Source organism: Solanum verrucosum, unplaced genomic scaffold (assembly GCF_900185275.1).
Source record: "Solanum verrucosum unplaced genomic scaffold, falcon-dt-bn FXZP01000183.1, whole genome shotgun sequence".
In the NCBI taxonomy this organism is placed as follows: Eukaryota; Viridiplantae; Streptophyta; class Magnoliopsida; order Solanales; family Solanaceae; genus Solanum; species Solanum verrucosum.
In genome coordinates, this window is record NW_026020430.1 from 4,652,075 (window position 1) to 4,671,973 (window position 19,899).

Here is a 19,899-nt window from a genome sequence, read left to right on the forward strand (position 1 = left end):
AATAAGAAACTTTATAAATGACATTAAATTAAATATTTAAGATATATATTCTTTTTTGAAAATATATTAATTAATAAACATATTTTCTGTAACTAATATTATGAAAAAATAATTGATTTATATTTTTTCAAATTAATATATTTCAATGAATTGATTGTAACAACTAAAAGTATGAAGTTTTTATGAATATCGTGAAATACATGTTTGATAAAAAGAATAAAATATAAATAAAATGTCATAAATTATTAAATATTTGACAAAAATATAATCTATTAAGTCTAATTAAAAAATGACGTGCAATGTAAATTCAATATTACTAAAACAAATGAAACTGAAAATATAACATAAGTTATAAATTCAAAATAAAAAATTTAACATAATACTCTTATAACAAATTTCAACATAGCAATAAATATGATTTATTTTTATTTTTTCTTAATAAAGAAAACGTAAGTCTATAACCTTACTTAACAATAAATTCTATTTTAATTTAAAAATAGAATACTAATAAAATTATGCTAATGAGATAATAAGCATGGCATAAAGAAATAGATAATACGAGAAAATTACATAGAATCACGTAAAGTAAGGTTGAGAACAAGAAGAAAATGAAAAATAATAATATAAAATATAAAATAAAAAATAAACTTTTACAAATTTTTAGAATAATAAAAATAAAAAAAGAACTTAAAATAATAGAAGTAAAAAAATTTAAAACAAAAAAGTAAAAATAGAAAAAGAAAAAAAAAGAAACTAAAAAGTAATCAGGTTGTAATTACCAGCAATTCACAACCTGTACCTGTGAATTGTAGTGTAATTACCCCTGCCAATTACTCTAATTGCCTGCTGACCAAGAATTACATGTCCTTCAAAACAGGACAAAACATTTTAATTACACCAAATTCAATTACCAAGTATCCTTCCAAACAGGCCCTAAGTATTTTTTATGAATAGAAAAGGAGGTGGTTTAGTGTGGCCCCAATGAGGTTGCACAGTTAACAATTTATCGTATTTCGGCGCACCATAGCATACGCTTCCAATTTTCTGCTCCTTCCGCACATTTGCTCTTGAAATTTCACAGACCATCCTTCTCCCGCCCCTCTCCACCCCGCCGCGCTACTTTTTCAATTTTCCGACCTTTCATCCTGTTTTTCTAAAACAAATTTCATGTATATATAGAGGGTAGCAATTGCTTACAGAGATTCCAAGAACTCGAGGTTTGTTTCAAGATCGAAGAGAAAAGAAAAAACAGAGAAGGAGAAATGGCATCAATCGTGGGTTCGAAGCAAGCGGAACAACTAAAGCAAGATGGGAACCATTATTTTCAGAAGAATCGGTTTGGGGCTGCCATTGATGCTTATACAGAGGTATTTTTTATTGTTAGTGTTAGGTCAAAATGGATTGATATTTCTCTTTTTCTAATTTTTCTTAATTTTATAGGATATTTGATTCTACTGATTGCTTTGTTTTCTAGGCAATTACTTTGTGCCCTAATGTTCCGATATATTGGACCAATCGTGCTCTATGTCATCGGAGGCGGAAGTATGTGTTTCTTCGATCTCTTTTTGTTCGGTTTGATGGTATGTTTGTAGATGTGTTTGCAGTATTGTGATTGTTGATTTATAGTGACTGGAGAAGAGTGGAGGAAGATTGCAGGAAGGCGATTCAGCTCGATCATAATTCTGTAAAGGTACGAAACATTGTGATTCTTAGCTTGCATGCTCCTTTTTCCAATGTGGTGTTTTCATATAAGTGCTCTATCGAGCTGAAGGTCTATTGAAAATAGTCTCTCGCATTGACAACGTAGGGGTAAGGTTGTGCACAGACCACCTTCCCTGTACAATATTTGTGGGATTACAGTGGATTTGTTGTTGTTGCTTTTATCAAGGTTGACTTAGATGTGTTTCAGTGTATCACCAAATTTAGTTTGTTTTTCTCATGGATGTTGAAAACCCTCATGGTCATAACTAGTTTGAAGAGGGAAAAATGGAAATATGAAATCTTAAATGTTCCATCAGAGAAATAGTTTGCCGAGAGAGCAGTTACTGTAATAGGATCACTACAAAAAAAACTTGAATATGGTATTCTTGCTAGTTGTACAGATTAATGCAAAGATAATCTGGAGTTTTAATGATGTAAATCCTGGAGATGTTGATTTGTTAACTATTATTGATAAATTCAAAGTTTTAGGAGAATAATATAGCATGATAGAACATCCACATAATCAAAGTTGAATACTTCTATAGAATCTCTGTTTCTTATCTGCTGAATTTATGGTCTTTCTTAGTTGGTGTTGCTAGAAATTGTTTTTTCCCTACAGATAATAACATAAGAGTGATTTCTGGGTAAACAGGCCCACTATTATCTTGGTCTTGCATTGCTACAAAAGGAACAATATGCTGAAGGTGTGAGAGAATTGGAAAAGGTATACATCGTCTCTTACAGATGTTTAAATATTTGTCTTCCAAGTGTCCATACATCACATTGGTGCTCCACACTTTTGTGGCTGTGTCTCTCTGCGGTGTCTAATCTGTATCCAAACAGCCTCATCTGTTTGCAAGTTTAGGCTGCAGCCCTAAATGTTTATGAAAATGATGACGTGACAAGGGAGGTCTTTTCCCCCCTTATAATTTGGTCAGTCATTATGCATTCTTACTTTTGCTATCATTATTTCCTCTTTTATGCTCTTACTAAATTAATACGAATGCAATTCTATAATTAGGGACGTATTGCGGTTGCTATTGTCACTGCTCATTCCTCGATATTTACAACATATGAAAGTTAGCAAGCTTGATTGTCGGAAAACAAGTTTCTGAACCTTTTATCATTTCGTTTTTTTATTTTCTGACTCTGTATTTTCCATAAAAGTGTCTTAGGTTCAAATCTTAACTAAAACTAATCTAATATCACCTTTATGTTTCGAGCTTAGTAATCATGTACTGTAATTCCAATGTGCTGTTTCTAGCTTGCTTCTGACGAACATCTTGGTCTTAACCATGTATACTCTTATTAGAAACAACACTAGCATCTTTCATATGTGTAATTGGATCATCTTAATGGTGAACTAATCTAAGTGTGGCTCTTTGAAGTTTTAGGAAAATAGATGTTAGGTGTGGTGCAAGGGATAAATGAACACGTATTTATGCTAGAATAATTGGTTTAGTGTTCTTTTGTTTTGATAATGATGGTGTCCAAGCTAGCTTGTGCGCACTTAAACTATTTCACCGAATATCTACTATCTCCCACTAGCACATACACCAAGTAACTCTGCCTAACAAGGTTTAAGCATATCAGAAGAAATCCCAGTGATTTCTTTTGTGTTGGCTGTATGTTTGTTTTTAACTGTGATAGTTCTCTGGGTGACATATTTTGGAATTTACATATTATGAAAATGCATTGTCAAAGTAAATCTTAGTTCAGTGGAGGAGAGGTGAGCTTACTGGGAAAATGTTAAGCTCAGTTCACATTTCTTTTTCAAGGGTGAGATCACACACAGCTTGAAGAAATGTTGATGTTAAGGATTTAGTTATTCCTAGTTGATGGCAAGTATAACTAATGAATTTATTCCTCTTACCTATTTTGAATGAATGAATTCCTCAAGAAGCATTATCAGATAATTTGTTTGGTAACTGTTTGTTTGTAGTGGCAAATCTATGTGCTCGTTGTTGGTTGCTCTTACTAGTAGTAACTGAAAGAGCAGTTTCAATACCTGGAGATATCAAAATAAAATTTCAAGCCAAAACTTTCTTTAAGTGTTTTTTTTTTTTTAGTTCAATCCACCAAGTGTGAACCATAGGTTGCAAGTGTTCCTAAGGAACAATTTAAACCTGTGAAACAACTGAATTCTTGTAAGGCTAATTCTTCCAGGCTTGGGGTCTGGCTTTGACTTCAATAATCACAGACTTACCTACTCGAAGCTCAAATTACAATAATGTATGTCAGAACATGTTAATTAGCATACTGCCATCATTGTGTTCAATTCAAATCTTCTTTTAAGTACTGGATAAACCTATCAATGATCATTTTTTCTTTTGATGATTTGCTGAATTATTTTAGTTGAAATGATGATTTTAGGGAAGTTTGCTCTGCTTAATTATGATGATACAGTTCTCTTCTATGTATCTTCTATGTATCCTGTCAGGCATTAGACCTTGGAAGAGGTGCGAATCCAGGAAGATATATTGTTGAAGAGATCTGGGAAGAGCTTGCTAAAGCAAAGTACATGGAGTGGGAGCATGAATCTACAAGGCGCTCCTGGGAGCTTCAGAACTTGAAGTAATGGCTCTTCTAATGTTGCTTATAAATTTCTGTTACTTTTGTTGGATTGTTATACCAACTATATAGGTTGTCTCCCCATAATTTTTCTTGTGTATGCGCCTCAGAGAATCCTGTGAGTCAGCTCTCAAGGAGACACATATGCTTGACAGTTGTCAGACAGAAGGGCTCAAAGATGAAAACTCAACAGCGCTTTTGAAGCAACTGGAATCTCTAGGTGAGGTTTTCATGAAAGCTGCAGCCGATGATATTCCAACTGAGGTGAGCATTCAAGCAATTATCATGTTAGTCAATTCTCCCTTTTGTAAGCAAGTATGTTGTATTAACCTTTGACACTTAACAAAATTCCTAGGTTCCTGATTACTTGTGTTGTAAAATTACTCTTGATATTTTTCGTGACCCTGTAATTACTCCGAGTGGGTTTACATATGAGCGGGCTGTGATCCTTGAGCATTTGCAAAAGGTAAATTTGTTTCTCCTCCCTCATTTCATCTTTGTTTTCCATTGGATTTGTTAATTTATGTTCCTTATCCTGTGCTTGGCAATTTAGGTGGGCAATTTTGATCCAATCACAAGAGAACCACTTTTGCCGTCCCAGTTGGTGCCAAACCTGGCCATAAAAGAATCTGTGAGGGCATTTTTGGATAGGCATGGCTGGGCATACAGGATACAGTAAATTTTTCGTTGGGCATACAGGACACATGTCCTTGGTGGTGCTAGTGAAACCAAGAACAGAGCCAGAGGGGCGGGAGGACGCATCTTTTGGTGGTAGTCATATGGCTAACTGCTTCCAATATGATTCAATATTAACATGGTTTCCTACGTAATTCATGTTAACCTCAGTTGTACAGTGTAGTGCTTTTGTACATTAATTGTACAGCAAACCATCACGAGTTTTTTGTAAGATGTTACAGTGATATACTGTTGATCAAATGAAACAATAGTTTTTTTGATAAAGCTAGCTTTTGTGTGAAGAATTTGAAAAACTTAAACTAGCTTCTAACTTAATTTTGCAACATGCTCACCATCAATATAGGCACAAAAGGGGAGAGATAAAGCTACACTCTATACCCCAATGACCAAGAATGAAGTGGATGGAGAATCATTGAGGTCTCTCACATTCAAATTTTATTGGAGGCAAAAATATTAGGTGATTCTCGTATGTCTTAGGCTTGGTGGATAGGGTTACTCAATACTTGTGTTGGAAGGTAGTAGGCTCCCCTTGAAATTTTCAAGGTGCATGCAGTTTGGCTCTGTACACCACCAATGTAATAAAACAATTACTCCCTGACATTTTGTGTCTGTTATTAACTCAACTCCAGCAGTTAACCCTTTCCATTGATTCCAATTTACTCTGAAAGCAAAGCCTCAACTCAATGTCCGGCGTATCTCAGTTTACTTAGACAATTCACTATCCATGAGTAGTCCCTCTACGCTTAAGACATCAAAATATCGAACCATGAATGAAGAAAGAAAGGTATGAGAGAAAGCATATTGACTAGTGATTGTGAGACCTCAATTCTTAACATGACAAGAAAGGAATTGATTTTTTTCCTTTTAAAAAAAGAATGAATTTTTTTATCTGTAAGCATAAACTGATGCAACAATAAATAAAATTAAAGAAACAACACGTTTATTATCAATTAGAAATAAACCACAACAAGGAGACAAGTGGCACTTTTATTCCACTTTTGCCACATGCAAGGAGGTATCCACCAACAAATAAATAAATAAATAAATTAAGAAACAATATTTATATCTTGAACAGAAGCAATACAGCTATCTCTATACAAATTGTAAAAGGGTATAAACGTATTGGTACTGAGTATTCACATCAAATCAATAAAATTATTCATGATCAAGTAATATAATGAAGTGGAAAAATAGTACATTCAAATTCAATATACATATATTGATTCAACTAGACATTGGAGCCGGTGCTAGCACGGGCCTAATATGTATCATTTTTTGTTTCAATTTATGTGACAAAAACAAAATTAAAGAGTTAATCAAACTTTAATATTTTTAAAATAGTTTAAATTTTTAATTATTGTTAACTATGGTAAAAAATTTTTTATGTCTTTTAACATTCTAAATTGATAATTATTGTTGTATGATTTGTAATATCTTTTACGCAATTTTGAAATAATAAAGGTTATTTCTTCTTTCTCAATTTATGTGGTACTAATAAAATTTGGAGATTGAATCAATTTTTTTTGTCTTTAAAATATTCTATTGTTAATTACTGTAAATTATTGTACTTTCTAAGTAATTTTCAAATAATATATATTATTTCATTTGTCCAATTTATGCGTCACCGATAAAATTTGAAGAGTTAATCAGATCTTTTACATATTTTTATATCTTTTGAATATTTAAGTAAATAATTCTTGTGATTTATAATATTTTATACAATTATTTTTAAAAAATTAAACAACAAACAAAACGAATTCATCATAGGAAAATTACCAAAGCATCCTTGAATACATCAATAATGGGTCCCACTTTTTGTTTAAAAAAATATGCACATTGGGAGGATATTTTTGTCTAAAGTGGAAATAGAATAAGTATAAAGCATTAAAGTGTTTTAAAATTTTAAATTGTTAATTCTTATTGTATGATTTGTAATACTTTTACGCCATTTTCAAATAATATAGGTCATTTCTTCTTTCTCAATTTATGTAGTACTAAAAAAAATTTGAGATTCAATCAATTTTTTTTGTCTTTGAAATATTTCTAGCTGTTAATTACTGTAATTTATAGTACTAAATTTTCAAATAATATATATTATTTCATTTGTCCCAATTTATGTGTCACCGGTAAAATTTGAAGAGTCAATCAGATCTTTTATATATTTTTATATCTTTTAAATATTTAAGTAATTAATTATTGTGATTCATAGTATTTTATAGAATTATTTAGTATAGTAAAATAAATTTAAAAGAAACAAACAAAACGAATTCATCATAGGAAATTACCAAAGCATCCTTCAATACATCAATAATGGGTCCGACTTTTTGTTTTTAAGAAATTGCACATTCGAAGGATATTTTTGTCCAAAGTGGAAATATTGTGTAAAAAATGTGTATTTATTGTGATTTTGAATGTTTTGTGGGATAATAGGACGCATGCAAAGTTAAAGTGTCTTTTTGAAAATCTGGGACAACTTCAAGTATCACTTAATGTTTTTTCTCAAAATCTAACTTACTTTCGTAAAGTATGTGTCAGATCAAAATTTAACAAATTCAAAAAGAATGAGTAATAAATAGCTCATACAATGACATATTTATTATTTAACTAAATAATAAATATGTAACTAAATATCTTGTTAGCTTTTGGTTGAAAGCTAACAAGATAGTTACAATGATAGTTGCATTGTGGCTTATTATTATTATATATATATATAAGTATAATATGTATGGTGAGATTGTAAAAATTATGGTATGAAATAAAAAGTTGATTTTTATACCTCTCTTCTTAAAACTCCATTAATAGTCTTAAGTGAAGGTTGCGATCTTCAGCCTTAGGGAGGAACAATATATATATATTAAGGTGTCTTTTTGAAAATCTGGGATAACTTCAAGTATCACTTAATGTTTTTTCTCAAAATCTAATTTACTTGCGTAAAGTAAATTTAACAAATTCAAAAGGAATGAGTAATAAATAGCTCATACAATGACATATTTATTACATAACTAAATAATAAATATGTAATTAAAAATCTTGTTAGCTTTTGGTTGAAAAGCTAACAAAATAGTTACAATGATAGTTGCATTGTGCTTATTATATATAGATATAAATATCTGATTCAAGTAAATTTTTACCGAAAAGAATACAACTTGTAAATAAATAAACAAAAAATAAAGCGTCATAAAGTCCTTACATTTTGACCCTTTACGTAACCCAACCCCTCAAAAAAGAAAGAAAGAGAGGCTATAAGAACTTTAGTAAGGGCACTTTGAGCTTCTACAAATACCCTAAAGTCAAGCCTGCAAAGAACAAACAAATCTTCTTGAAAGGACAAAATATATTAAAATAAATATTATTGCCCTATCGGATCTCTTGAAAAACACATTATCCATTCAACAAACCTTTTTATATATATATATTAAATATTTCCTCCAACTCAGTCTTATTAAATACTGTACTGATATAAGCCACTTGTCCTCGATATTAACTTTTTTTTAATCATTCAATGTCCAAATGTCCAAACTTACTTATTTGATCAATTAAGATTTGTCAGATTAACGACACTTTTACTATTGAAAAATGGCAATATGAATGAATCTGAATTTTCAATAATTCAAAATTTTAAAGCAATGAGTAAGGTGGTTCAGGATATTATTTTTCATAATATAATAACGGACAAGTGTATTTATGTTCCACCAAATACTGCGTCGTCAACCCGTCGATATCGTATTTTAATATTTTTAATCAAGCCGTCCGAATTTTGAAACTGGATTTTCCATGTTGTCAACGACGCTGCCTGCTCTGACCACTGAATTTATCTTATAAAAAATGCTCCTTGCCCATATCTATGGCACGTGAAATCTTAACTAGGCTATGTATGCACACAATGTGCATTCGTCGCATTACACATTGCAAATAAACAATCACAATTTAATAATAATAACATGTTCAGTATATTCGAGACGAACTCATTGGCTTTTCAAATGTTACATTCAATCAAATACATGTACTTGTAATATGAGATGAAACAGAAAAATAAATAAATGGATCTATTACTTTATTTTCAAAATTTGATTAATTATTGCTATCTTTCGTCTAATCATCTAGTACGAGTTGTCGCGGGAAACAACAGGCAGCTGTTCACGGCGGTAGTGTGAAACCCGACGGTCCGGCATTTTACCGCATTCGTCTCCTTTGACGGTGACAACCATGCCGGCGAGCTCGCCGTCGGTATGATGTTTGTTGTTCTTTTGTACGAACTGAACCATTTATTCTGCATGAACCGGTGTTTCCTCCATGGCGGAAACGTGAGGCCTCTGCTTTTCAACGATCGTCTCGCCGCATCGCTCATTGCTCTTAAAATCTGCTTTAGTTCTTCACTTTTGCCAACGAAAATATTCGGCAATGACTGTAATAACCGTTCGTACTGAATCGTCGGCCTCGCGATTTCGAACTCTGCTTTAAAATCGAGATCGATGAAGTAGCGAGTAGTGATCCGATTGGCGGAATCCGATTTCGTTATGTCAATAAACTCATAATTACCGGCAGCAAGTCCACCGGAACTCTCCCATTTCGTCTTACAAACCGCCGCATTGTAACCGAAATTCCTCAGGTACGCCATTACATTCCTCTGGAGCATCGATTTATTCGATTTAAAGCACGAAAACACTTCCAATCCCTTCGCAACACAAGATACAATCACATTACGAAACAAATCGAGCTCGCTGCAGAAAACAGGGCTCGGCATTATCTCAATCCTGTCAATTGAATCACACATTGATACATCAAGCTCAGAATCTGAATCATTCTCCGGAATTTCATCTCCGGCATTATTTTCCAAATCACCGAAAACGAGATCGGAGAAACTAGGAGAAGCAACATCATCATCATCGGCATGAGCACTGTGTTCACTGCCGCTGCTGCCAACAATCCGAGCCTTCATTTTTTCGTCTAACGGGTCAGTAACTCTCTTCATTCTGCTAAAACCAGACATTTTTTTTCCCTTCAATTTTTAGTAAACCACAATTAATTCGTTGTGCTTATTAAAAGAGCTATTTGACACAAGAATATTCGAATAAAAACTGGAATTCGAAACAGAAAAAAAAAATGAGGAGTGAGTAATGCTTTTATAAGGGTTTGAAAAGAACAGAATGAGTCATTGATAAAAAAGGATATACTTAGGAAAATTCTGGTAATTAATTGAATGGCTTAATTAGATAGGTAAGTGTAGGGGCATAGGGGGTACATATGACTCTTCAGAAAATCGAAAAGGTAAACACTAAAAAATAATTATTGGCTGCATGGAATTGGATTAAGATGGGAAAACGTGTTTTTGGGAGCTTCTATTTTAAACTAATCGAAAATAACTATCGCGATTTTAAGTTAATATATATATAGATGATTTGGAACAAAGAAATGTGTACCATGAACAATATGGATAAGATCATAACAAAAATGCCAAATAAGCTAAGAATTCAAAGTTTCTCTCCGTCCTCTAAAATAGAAGATTTGAAATATTGACAATGTCACGACTAGTGGTATATTATGGTATATGGCTGGTTTAATTTATATTGAAGGATAGTTGTTATGTCTTGGGTTACAAGATAGTGAGCTGTAGAAAATCTTGAGCTAATTTTGGAAATACATTTGCCTTTTGTCCTTAGAATATAAAACTACAAAACTGACTCTGTATACACATTGATTATGCATTAAAGCTGCCATGGATTCGATAGTCGATGCCAAACTTTGCGGCCAAGCAAGATTGTATAGTTGCCACATAAGCATTAGGTCATTTTTTTAAAAAAATATTTTTCGATTTAAGTTGAATATGTAATTGTCTTTGTTAGAGAGTATATAGAACTTTGAATTTAATCGAATTCAATATCGGATCCAGAATTGGATGGGAAATTAAAGAAGGGTCAATTTTTTGTTCTTTTGTATTAGGTGCAAGTATTGCCTTTTTTTAAATGATTTTAAATTGGCCATGGGACAAATTAAATACCTAATAAGTGAAAATTATACCTTCAATTCATAAATCTCTCTACCTAATTGTCCAACTGTTCTCACTTTATTTGTTTCCAAATAAACGTCATAGAGGCCTATGTAGAGCATGTTTGAATGAGCTTATAGCTTTTGACTTACAAGTTAATCTCCATAAATTAGTAACTTTAACTTATGACTTTTGATTTATTTGGCTTTAAGCAAGTGTTTAAAAGGATTTTAAAGGAAAGTATTTAAAAATTATTTTCATTTAAAATATTTAAAACAAGTCAATCTAAACAAACTCTTAGCCTTTTCGTTGTGTATATACACTTTTAAGTTTTCATTAACACGCTAATGCTATGGATGTGCTGACTGCTTTTAATCGCTCTATCACTTCATGCATGTACCATGATTCCAATTTCCAAAACGAACCTGTTTGGATTAGCTAAATTAAGTATTTCATCTGTCCTAATTTATATGAGATATCTTTCCTTTTGCCTCTATCTAAAAAGTGTCATCTTTCCATAATATTCTTTCCGTCCAATAATAGTTGTCCACTATATTATTTTGGTATGTCTAATAATACTTGTCCATTTTATGAAATCAATGGATAATTTTTACATTTAGTTTCTAATTTACCCTTATCATTAATAATAGTTATTCCTCCATTCTATTTTTTCAAGACATTATATTTATTATATTCAAAGAGTAATATAGTAAAATTACCCTTATATTTATAGTTTTTTAAGAAGTGTGCAAAATTAATAATAGCCAAGTATTGTTGAACAGAAGTAGTAATGAGACGACCATGATAGACTATAGGCAACAATTTTATAATTTTATATTTAATATCATTACCCGTAAGCTTCCCTTCATTTTTGTCATTTTTATTGAAGAATAATATGCAAACACATAAAATAATAGAGGAGAATTGTGAATAACTGAATTAATTCTATTTCTAGAAATTGACTTTGCAGATTACAGAAACCTCAAATAAAACAAAATGAAAACATAAACTAAGCTGGGCCAACTAGCTTGGGCCATTGGGCCGAATCTTCTCAATTCTACAGCCCATTTCATTCGAAGCCAATTAAGTAGGCTGCATAATTCTGATCGAGTCATTAACCTCAGCACATTGTCATTTTAAGAGTCTGGTTGACATTACTGTTAAAAATAACTTATTTTTAGAAGCACTTTTTAAAAATATTTTTGAAAATTCGTATTTGGCTAATTTATTTGAAAAGTGATTTTCATAAGCAAATTGTGTTTGACTAATTTTAAAAAAAAAAGTGCACTTAAGAGTCAAATTACAAAAAAAGGGCAACTATTAGGTACTTCTAATATTAAAAATATTCTATAGAGAAAAACTATTTTAAATATCTATTATAAAAAAGATAATTAAATTTTATTTTTTTAAAATTAAAATTTACATGTTTAAATTTTAAATCAATATTATATATTTTTGGGAGGCTGAAATCTTAATTGTTATTTTTTTCTTCTTTTTTCTAATTTTGAAAAAAATATTGTTGTTACCTTTTTTCTAATTATACAAAATAATACGTAAAATAATAATATATAAACGTAAAGTAAATTATAAAATTCATTATATAAAATAAAAAATAAAATTCTTAAATGAAATTTAACCATATTTATGAAATATGCTAATTTATTAATAAGAAATGTATTGATAAATATGTAATTATGTATATATGAAAAGAATATTTAGTCTTGAGAAAAATATTTCTTGTTTCTGCTTTTTTTTAAAAACATAAATTTTTAGCTTCCTCCCAACCGCAGAAAAATTGTTTCCTCTTCCATTTAAAAATACTTTTATTGATTTACCAAACACTTAATTTTTTGGGAAAATTACGCGGTTAAGCAAACTTATACTACTTAATTACTCATCATAGCTATAGTTTGCTATAATTACCACTCACGACTAACATTATACATTAATTACGCGGGCTAACTTCGAGTTTGTATAATTTGCCACGTTTGTATATGTAAAATTCGCTAGAATATATAAATTCATATGTATAATATACAATTATCTAACATTTATACATATGCAATTCACCTCTTTCCCACTCTCTGCCCTCTCTCGCTCGCCTCTCTCCTCCCTCTCCCAATCTCGCTTGCCTCTCTCCTCCCTCTCTCAATCTCGCTTGCCATATATACAAATGCATATGTATAATATACAATTATCTAACCTATATACATATACAATTCACCTCTCTGCCCTCTCTTGCTCGCCTCTCTCCTCCCTCTCCCAATCTCGCTCACCTCTCTCCTCCCTCTCCCAATCTCGCTCACCTCTCTCCTCCCTCTCTCAATCTCGCTTGCCATATATACAAATACATATGTATAATATACAATTATCTAACCTATATACATATACAATTCACCTTTCTCCCACTCTTTGCCCCCTCTCTCGCTTCTCTCCTCTCTTCTCTCTCTCCCAGTCTCGCTCGCCTCTCTCCTCCATATAACATGTAGCTACGAATTGTAATTATCAAACTATAGGTATGGAGAGTAATTAGGCTATTTTTGAGTGACTATATGTGAAAGTTCCCCTAATTTTTTCTAAAAATAAGTGTTTTGGGCCTCCCAACAACAATGTCAAACATGCTCTAAGGCATGAAAAATTTAAATTGCACCGATGGCCACTTTGAGAACCCCTACTTAAAGTATAGTTAAAATTCACAATTTTTTATAAGTTTAGGGCTTATTAATTTTTTTTCCGTCTCAATTTATGTGATACGGTTCTAATTTGAAGAATCAAACTTTAAAATATTGATGGTAAATTTGGACTTTGAACTTTTATGTTTTCTCAAGTAAAATTTACATAAAAAGTATAAGTCACTGTAATTTCTCATTCAAAATATTTAAATACATGAAAAAATGCGTAAATCTATTTGACTCTTGAAATTTGAAATATGACACATGAATTAGGTGAGTGTTCATTACAACAAAAACATCTTTTAGTGGCAATAAATATACACATTAACAAAGAGTGTTAAAACGTTTATCAGCATTAGTTAATTGACATTAGATCCAATGTCGCTAAAGACTTTAGTGACATATACAAAGAGTGCTAATTGCCGCTAAAAGTACATATTTAGTAGCAATTAAGCTATTGCTATTAATTAATTGCCGCTAAAGATCATTTTTAATGCGATAGTTGTTTTGAATAAAATAATCCAAAGCAGCCAAGATATTTAATTATCCACGAACACACCCCTACTCAAAGTTGTTAATCTTATCATCATCATTAAAATTAAAAGGCTTAATTGTGATTGCATGTACATGACAAGGCATAGACCCAACATTTTATGACACATACTATATTATAAAAATAAGTTTGTGTCAATATGTCACTGTAGAGACCATCAAGCAACATTGTCTAATTTTTTACTTCTCATGCTTCTTTTGTTGGTAGACAATGGTTACACTTGATTTAATTACACATTATTTTTTTATTTGCTTTTCAATCACACACATACCTATTTTTTAGTTTAATTATTTTTGTTTTTTGGTGTGTTTCTTTCTATTTGTTTATGTTTATATGAGTAGCAATTAGGTTACTTAGAGACTAGGGTAATAAATTGACACAATTCATACTTTCATTAGTCATGTTTTGGTTATATGAATTCACAGGTAGAATTACATTACAATATTTTAGAATCTTATCCATAAAATTTAAAATATTATGTTAAAGACTAGTAAAAAATTTTAATATAGAAGCTGAAATTGTTATACTAAAACAAAAAATCATTAATATGGCATATATATGCTATCATGATTAGATGTGTCAAACTGCAAGATATTCTCCTTACAACATTGTTTGAAGTCTACCCGTTACGGATAGCTGAGTTAGTGCGCAATAGATGATATTTCATTATGAAAGTTAAGAATCGATTCGTCTTGTCAACACCTTTTTAGTTAGTTTGTCAACCAAACTTGTGAAATACGATATACATATCTCATATAAATTGCGAGCTATTGCACATAAGCGAATTTACCTAATGCACGAAAGATAGATAGGAACTACGGGCCGGTTTTCTTTGAATTCCAAATTCTTATTTCTTTGATAAAGAAACGGTTTCCTTAGTTGTAAACTTGTATAAAAAAAGTTTCTTTAACTAAATACAGATGGTTGTTGAAGATGTTCAATAATAAATCGTGCATAAAAAATATATACACCGTCAAACAAATAAGAATTGTTTCCCACGAAACTCATACATATAAGTGTATAACAAAAACTACAAATAAGTTTTTTTAAACCCCCCCCACCCACCCCACCCCACCACCACCACCACCACCACAAAAAATGTTCTTCTAAAGCACGTCAATGGAGCCGTGCCTACTTGAAACTCTCTCTTTTATAATAAGAGAAAATTAGTTAAATTAAAGTAGAACAAAAGAATTTTTATTTTATTTTTCAAAAATACCCTTGCTGAAGCAGACACATTGATGAAGACGTATCTGCTTCAACTTGAAACTCTCTCTTGTATAATAAAAAGAATATAATAAAGGAGACCTACAAGCCTGCACCATGATGATCCTAATAGTGTTTAAAATTATCCCATTTTAATCATCACATTGATAATAAATCGCTGGTACATTGCTGTAAAAACTTGGACATGAATTGTTTGGCAATGTATTTGTGTTGGTCAAAGGCAATGACTAAGGCTATAAATGAGAAAAATAATACTGCAAGAAAAAGGCTATAAATGAGAAAAATAATACTGCAAGAAAAAGGCTACGAAATAGTAGTTGAGACTAGAGATATCCAATGACATAAATGTATTTGTGCCAAAATAGATATAGTCAAATATTGCTAAAACCAAATGCCTAATAAATACTGGGAAAAAAAATGCCTGATAAATACTCCTCCCTTTACTTTCACTCATTTATCATATAAAAAATAAATGTTCATTTTTATTTATTCAATTTCAAAAATCAAGTAATAATTTATTATTTTATACGTATTTTATCTTTATTATTGAAAATTTCCAAGAATTGTTAGTTGGTTGCACGATTTTGAGAGTCCCTTTAGACCACTTTACTTGTCATATTTTTTTAACAAACTATGTGTTCGACTGTTATACCTTATTTATTATCTTTACTCATACAAAATATAATCTCTCTTTAATCTCCTTCAATAAAAAAAATGATAATCTAACCAATCACAATATTGGAGTATTACTTCCAAGAATTATAGCTAAACGGGAAGCATGTTTTTTAATCATGTCTTAATTTTTTGAAGTAACAATTATATATTTTTTACCATCTATTTATAATAAAGACTCAGAAACAACAGGTAGTAATATGATCTGTGTACACCCTACCTTCCTCAGATCTCACTTATTGAATGTTAGTGGATATGTACTATAATAAAGACGTCAAGTAATGTGGTCCGGAGAAAATAATAGTCCAAAAGAGTGATATAACAAAAATATTATTTTATTTTGTCAATAATAGCTCAATTATTGACCTTAATTAGAGCATCAAAGAGACTAGCAACACTTTATATAGTGTTAGATCCTCCTACTGCATAGCCATGGAAGTTTCAATGACCACTTAATTACCAGTGTTAATAATTAAGTCGGTGACATACCGTGTTTGAACATTGACCAGGAAAAAAAAACCCGAAAATAGAAATTTCATTTATCCACGTTTTTAATTTTCTAAGTATTTATTATGTTCCCAACTTCTACAGAATAATATTCTTATTCGATAAATATATTTTTACCTACATAGTTTAATTAGTTATAATATGTTATCATTATCGACCAATGGAGACTTGTGATAGACTATGAAATTAGGTTTAAATAACAATTTCAAATTAATGTTTATGAGTAATAATATGATTTAAATAAAAGTTACTAGGTTGAGATGAATCGCGAGTTTACTAGGATACCTTACCACATGCATATATTGCAAATCCTTTTACCTTTCTATTTTTTGTGGCTTCTAAATCATACTCTCCCACTGTATTTGCTAATTTCTAGTTAGGTATTGTATGATTGGAAATGGCTAAGAGTTGTGAATCTGCGACCAATTTGTAGTCTGTCTGGGGTGTAGCTATGTTATAGTCAGGATAATCAATTGGAAACTCTTCGTTGAAAAATAATACCAGCTAATCATTTTATTTTTTATTAAAAAAATATATTTTCAAGGTGTAGTAGCCCAGAGGTTTTAGACGCCTTGAAAGAGCCAGCGCTTAGGATATGCTCACGTGTTCGAATCTCTCACTAGTATTTATTTTATTTTATTTTTTGGACACCCTTCGTGAAATTTCTGATTCCACCTGGACTAAATTCAGATTCACATCAGGAAGTCACACATCTGAAATCAAAGCACTTTCTAACAAATGTAATTTATATCCATGACTCGAATATGAGACTAGAGGCGAATTCCAGAATTTGAAGCTTATTAAAATGAGATTCTAATCCTTCAAAGTTATTGAATTCTAAATTATAAATATCGAATTAGAACCAAAGTTATCTATGGCTGAACCCAAAATTGAAAAGGCCAACACTACTACTTTCATATCTAAAACCTATCATCAAAGATGAATAAAACCTCACGATTACTTCACCACAATCTTTATTAATTTTGAAACAATACTATCAATGCATCATTCTCATTGGAAAACGTGGTGTTATTTGTGGTTGGTATAGGAAGACATATATATTGAATTATGTATATAGTAACATGATTGAATATAATATACATATATTGGCAAATATGGCTGGCATTGCGGCTGCAATATTTGAGACATAACAGTGTCAATTGTCAATTTCCAACCCATATTCCCACTACTGCCCAAAATCAAAGAGGGATCTTACAAATCATTTGTTTTTGGACAATATATATTATGTATATATGTGACAAAAATGTATTAATTCGAGGTTTCTGTAATACTACGTGACATCCTATTCAAAGGGTCATTTACTTTTTTACCATCTAACAATACTTCGTCTCATTCTTGAAATATAGTTACATAAAATGAGACGAGGGTAATACGAAATTTTTATAGGATATTTTTCTTCTATTCAAATTGTGACTGGCTATTCATGCATTTCGTCTTATTCACAGAATCGCATACTCGTCTTAGGGAGATTTGCTTTCGTAATTGATTATATCTTTTATTTTAGTTATATGACTTTTTCACAATATATTTTTAAAGAATAGTTATAAGTTGATATAGGAGATTATTTCATCTTCACAAAAACATGAATGTGTTTGCTATTTGTTTTCTTTTATTAATAATGGTATTTCATAAATTCGATCGAGAGGGATATTTTTATATTAAAAAAAAAAAAAAAAACTTAGAAAGTGCAGAATACTCATGATTCAAACATATAGTCTTGATGAACAAAATAGGAGATCTTGTCATAAGATATCATGTCGAACGATTCAGTCATATTATAATAAATTTTAAAAAAATTATATGTTTTTTTTAAAAAAAATTCAACTATTTTTTTGTTTTTGTTTTAACCACAGCTAATTTTTAAAAAAAATTTAAAAAAAAATGAGAAAAGGGATTACAAAGTGAGAAATCAAACTTTCATTCACTAGATAAAAAATCAGTTAATCAAACAATTAAGCTACTAAAATTTCCTCGGTCACCGTCACAACTAACTAGTTGGGAGTTGAAATAGAATTTGATAGATTGACTCTTTCCTTAAAATATTGCACACCGTAAGCCATACTTCAAGGAAATTAATTAAACGTTTTTTCAGCAGAGATTATATTTGAAATTTAAGGCAGAATTAGTCTTGGATAGTGTTTTGAAACTTCTAAGTTCTTACACCGTCACATAAAACTTATTATTAATGAATTTATTATGTAATTATGCCGGTTGGAAGAGATGTGTGAAGAATATTTAAATTGTATTTCGAAGAAATAGTAATTATACAGTACTTCCTCTATCCGTGTAATTTGACTTGCTACAATATTACTATCTCACTATTAATAGTAAATTATTTAATTTTGAAAGTGAATTATTTTATAACAAGAGTAAGATAGATAAAATTGATAACTACATTATTTTTTAACATAACATCTAGTGACGGATTCATGATTTTCATTCAAGGGGTTCGAAAATAAAAGTATAAACATGTGAATAAGCCAACAAAGCACAATTCCAATGAAGTAGTAGTATATAATTTATCGGTACAAAAAGTTAATTCTGTTACAAGAGACCATTTAGCACGTTTGAATTTTCTTTCAGGTTTAGATTTTTTTGGATTTAAATCTACTCTTAAAAAGGGTGAAAGATTGGTCTTGAAACTAAATGAAGAGAAGCTAAAAATAAAATAAAATATTCACCATGGGATTCGAACCCTGAACAAGATGGTCTTGAATCTAAATAAAGAAAAGCTAAAAAAATAAAATGCTCACATCGATGAAGAACGTAGCGAAATGCGATACTGGTGTGAATTGCAGAATCCCGTGAACCATCGAGTCTTTGAACGCAAGTTGAGCCCGAAGCCATTAGGCCGAGGGCACGTCTGCCTGGGCGTCACGCATCAAAAAAAAAAAAAAAACCCTAGACAAGATGGTCTTGTGAAAACTAAATGAAGAGAAGATAAAAAAAATGAAATGTTCACAATGACATTTGAACCTTGAACAAGAGGGTTCATTTATAAAGAGATCTATCGTTATGCTATATCTTGCTTCTTGTTCGTGAGAGAGTTCAAAATTAATCTATCCACATAAATATAAAAATAATAATTTATATATACTTAATATATTTTTATGGCGAGAGAGTTCGGGTGAACCCTGAAACCTATATGGATTCGCTACTGAGAACATCTACTTTTAATATAGTGAACAAGTGAAAAATGGATGGATTGGAGTAACTATGATTACTACTATCATAATTCATATATTATAATTAATGCTAACCCAACATTTTCCGATTTAATCGGAGAAGTTTGA

General features: G+C 30.8%; 2 protein-coding genes and 1 pseudogene across 2 annotated transcripts; 2 read left to right on the forward strand and 1 right to left on the reverse strand.

Moving 5' to 3' along the window:
• The first annotated feature begins 1,022 nt into the window (after positions 1-1,022).
• LOC125807939 (E3 ubiquitin-protein ligase CHIP) lies at positions 1,023-5,225 on the forward strand. Its single transcript, XM_049487695.1, has 8 exons — positions 1,023-1,367; positions 1,475-1,542; positions 1,627-1,690; positions 2,354-2,425; positions 4,142-4,275; positions 4,383-4,536; positions 4,628-4,738; positions 4,826-5,225. The coding sequence occupies exons 1-8, from the start codon at positions 1,263-1,265 to the stop codon at positions 4,949-4,951; spliced, it is 834 nt and encodes a 277-aa protein (XP_049343652.1). The 5' UTR covers positions 1,023-1,262; the 3' UTR covers positions 4,952-5,225.
• A 3,830-nt stretch (positions 5,226-9,055) lies between these two features.
• Positions 9,056-9,959, reverse strand: LOC125807874 (uncharacterized). The gene has a single exon (XM_049487612.1). The coding sequence runs from the start codon at positions 9,956-9,958 to the stop codon at positions 9,065-9,067; it is 894 nt and encodes a 297-aa protein (XP_049343569.1). The 5' UTR covers position 9,959; the 3' UTR covers positions 9,056-9,064.
• Positions 9,960-19,354: 9,395 nt separating this feature from the next.
• Positions 19,355-19,483, forward strand: LOC125808079 (5.8S ribosomal RNA; annotated as a pseudogene).
• The last annotated feature ends 416 nt before the right edge of the window (positions 19,484-19,899 follow it).

Bases quoted from the DNA above. Each gene is read 5' to 3' on its own strand.
- LOC125807874 (XM_049487612.1), bottom strand. From the start codon at position 9,958: ATGTCTGGTTTTAGCAGAATGAAGAGAGTTACTGACCCGTTAGACGAA.
- LOC125807939 (XM_049487695.1), top strand. From the start codon at position 1,263: ATGGCATCAATCGTGGGTTCGAAGCAAGCGGAACAACTAAAGCAAGAT. The intron at 4,276-4,382 runs GTAATGGCTCTT...TATGCGCCTCAG, and splicing joins TGGGAGCTTCAGAACTTGAA to AGAATCCTGTGAGTCAGCTC. The intron at 4,739-4,825 runs GTAAATTTGTTT...TTGGCAATTTAG, and splicing joins TCCTTGAGCATTTGCAAAAG to GTGGGCAATTTTGATCCAAT.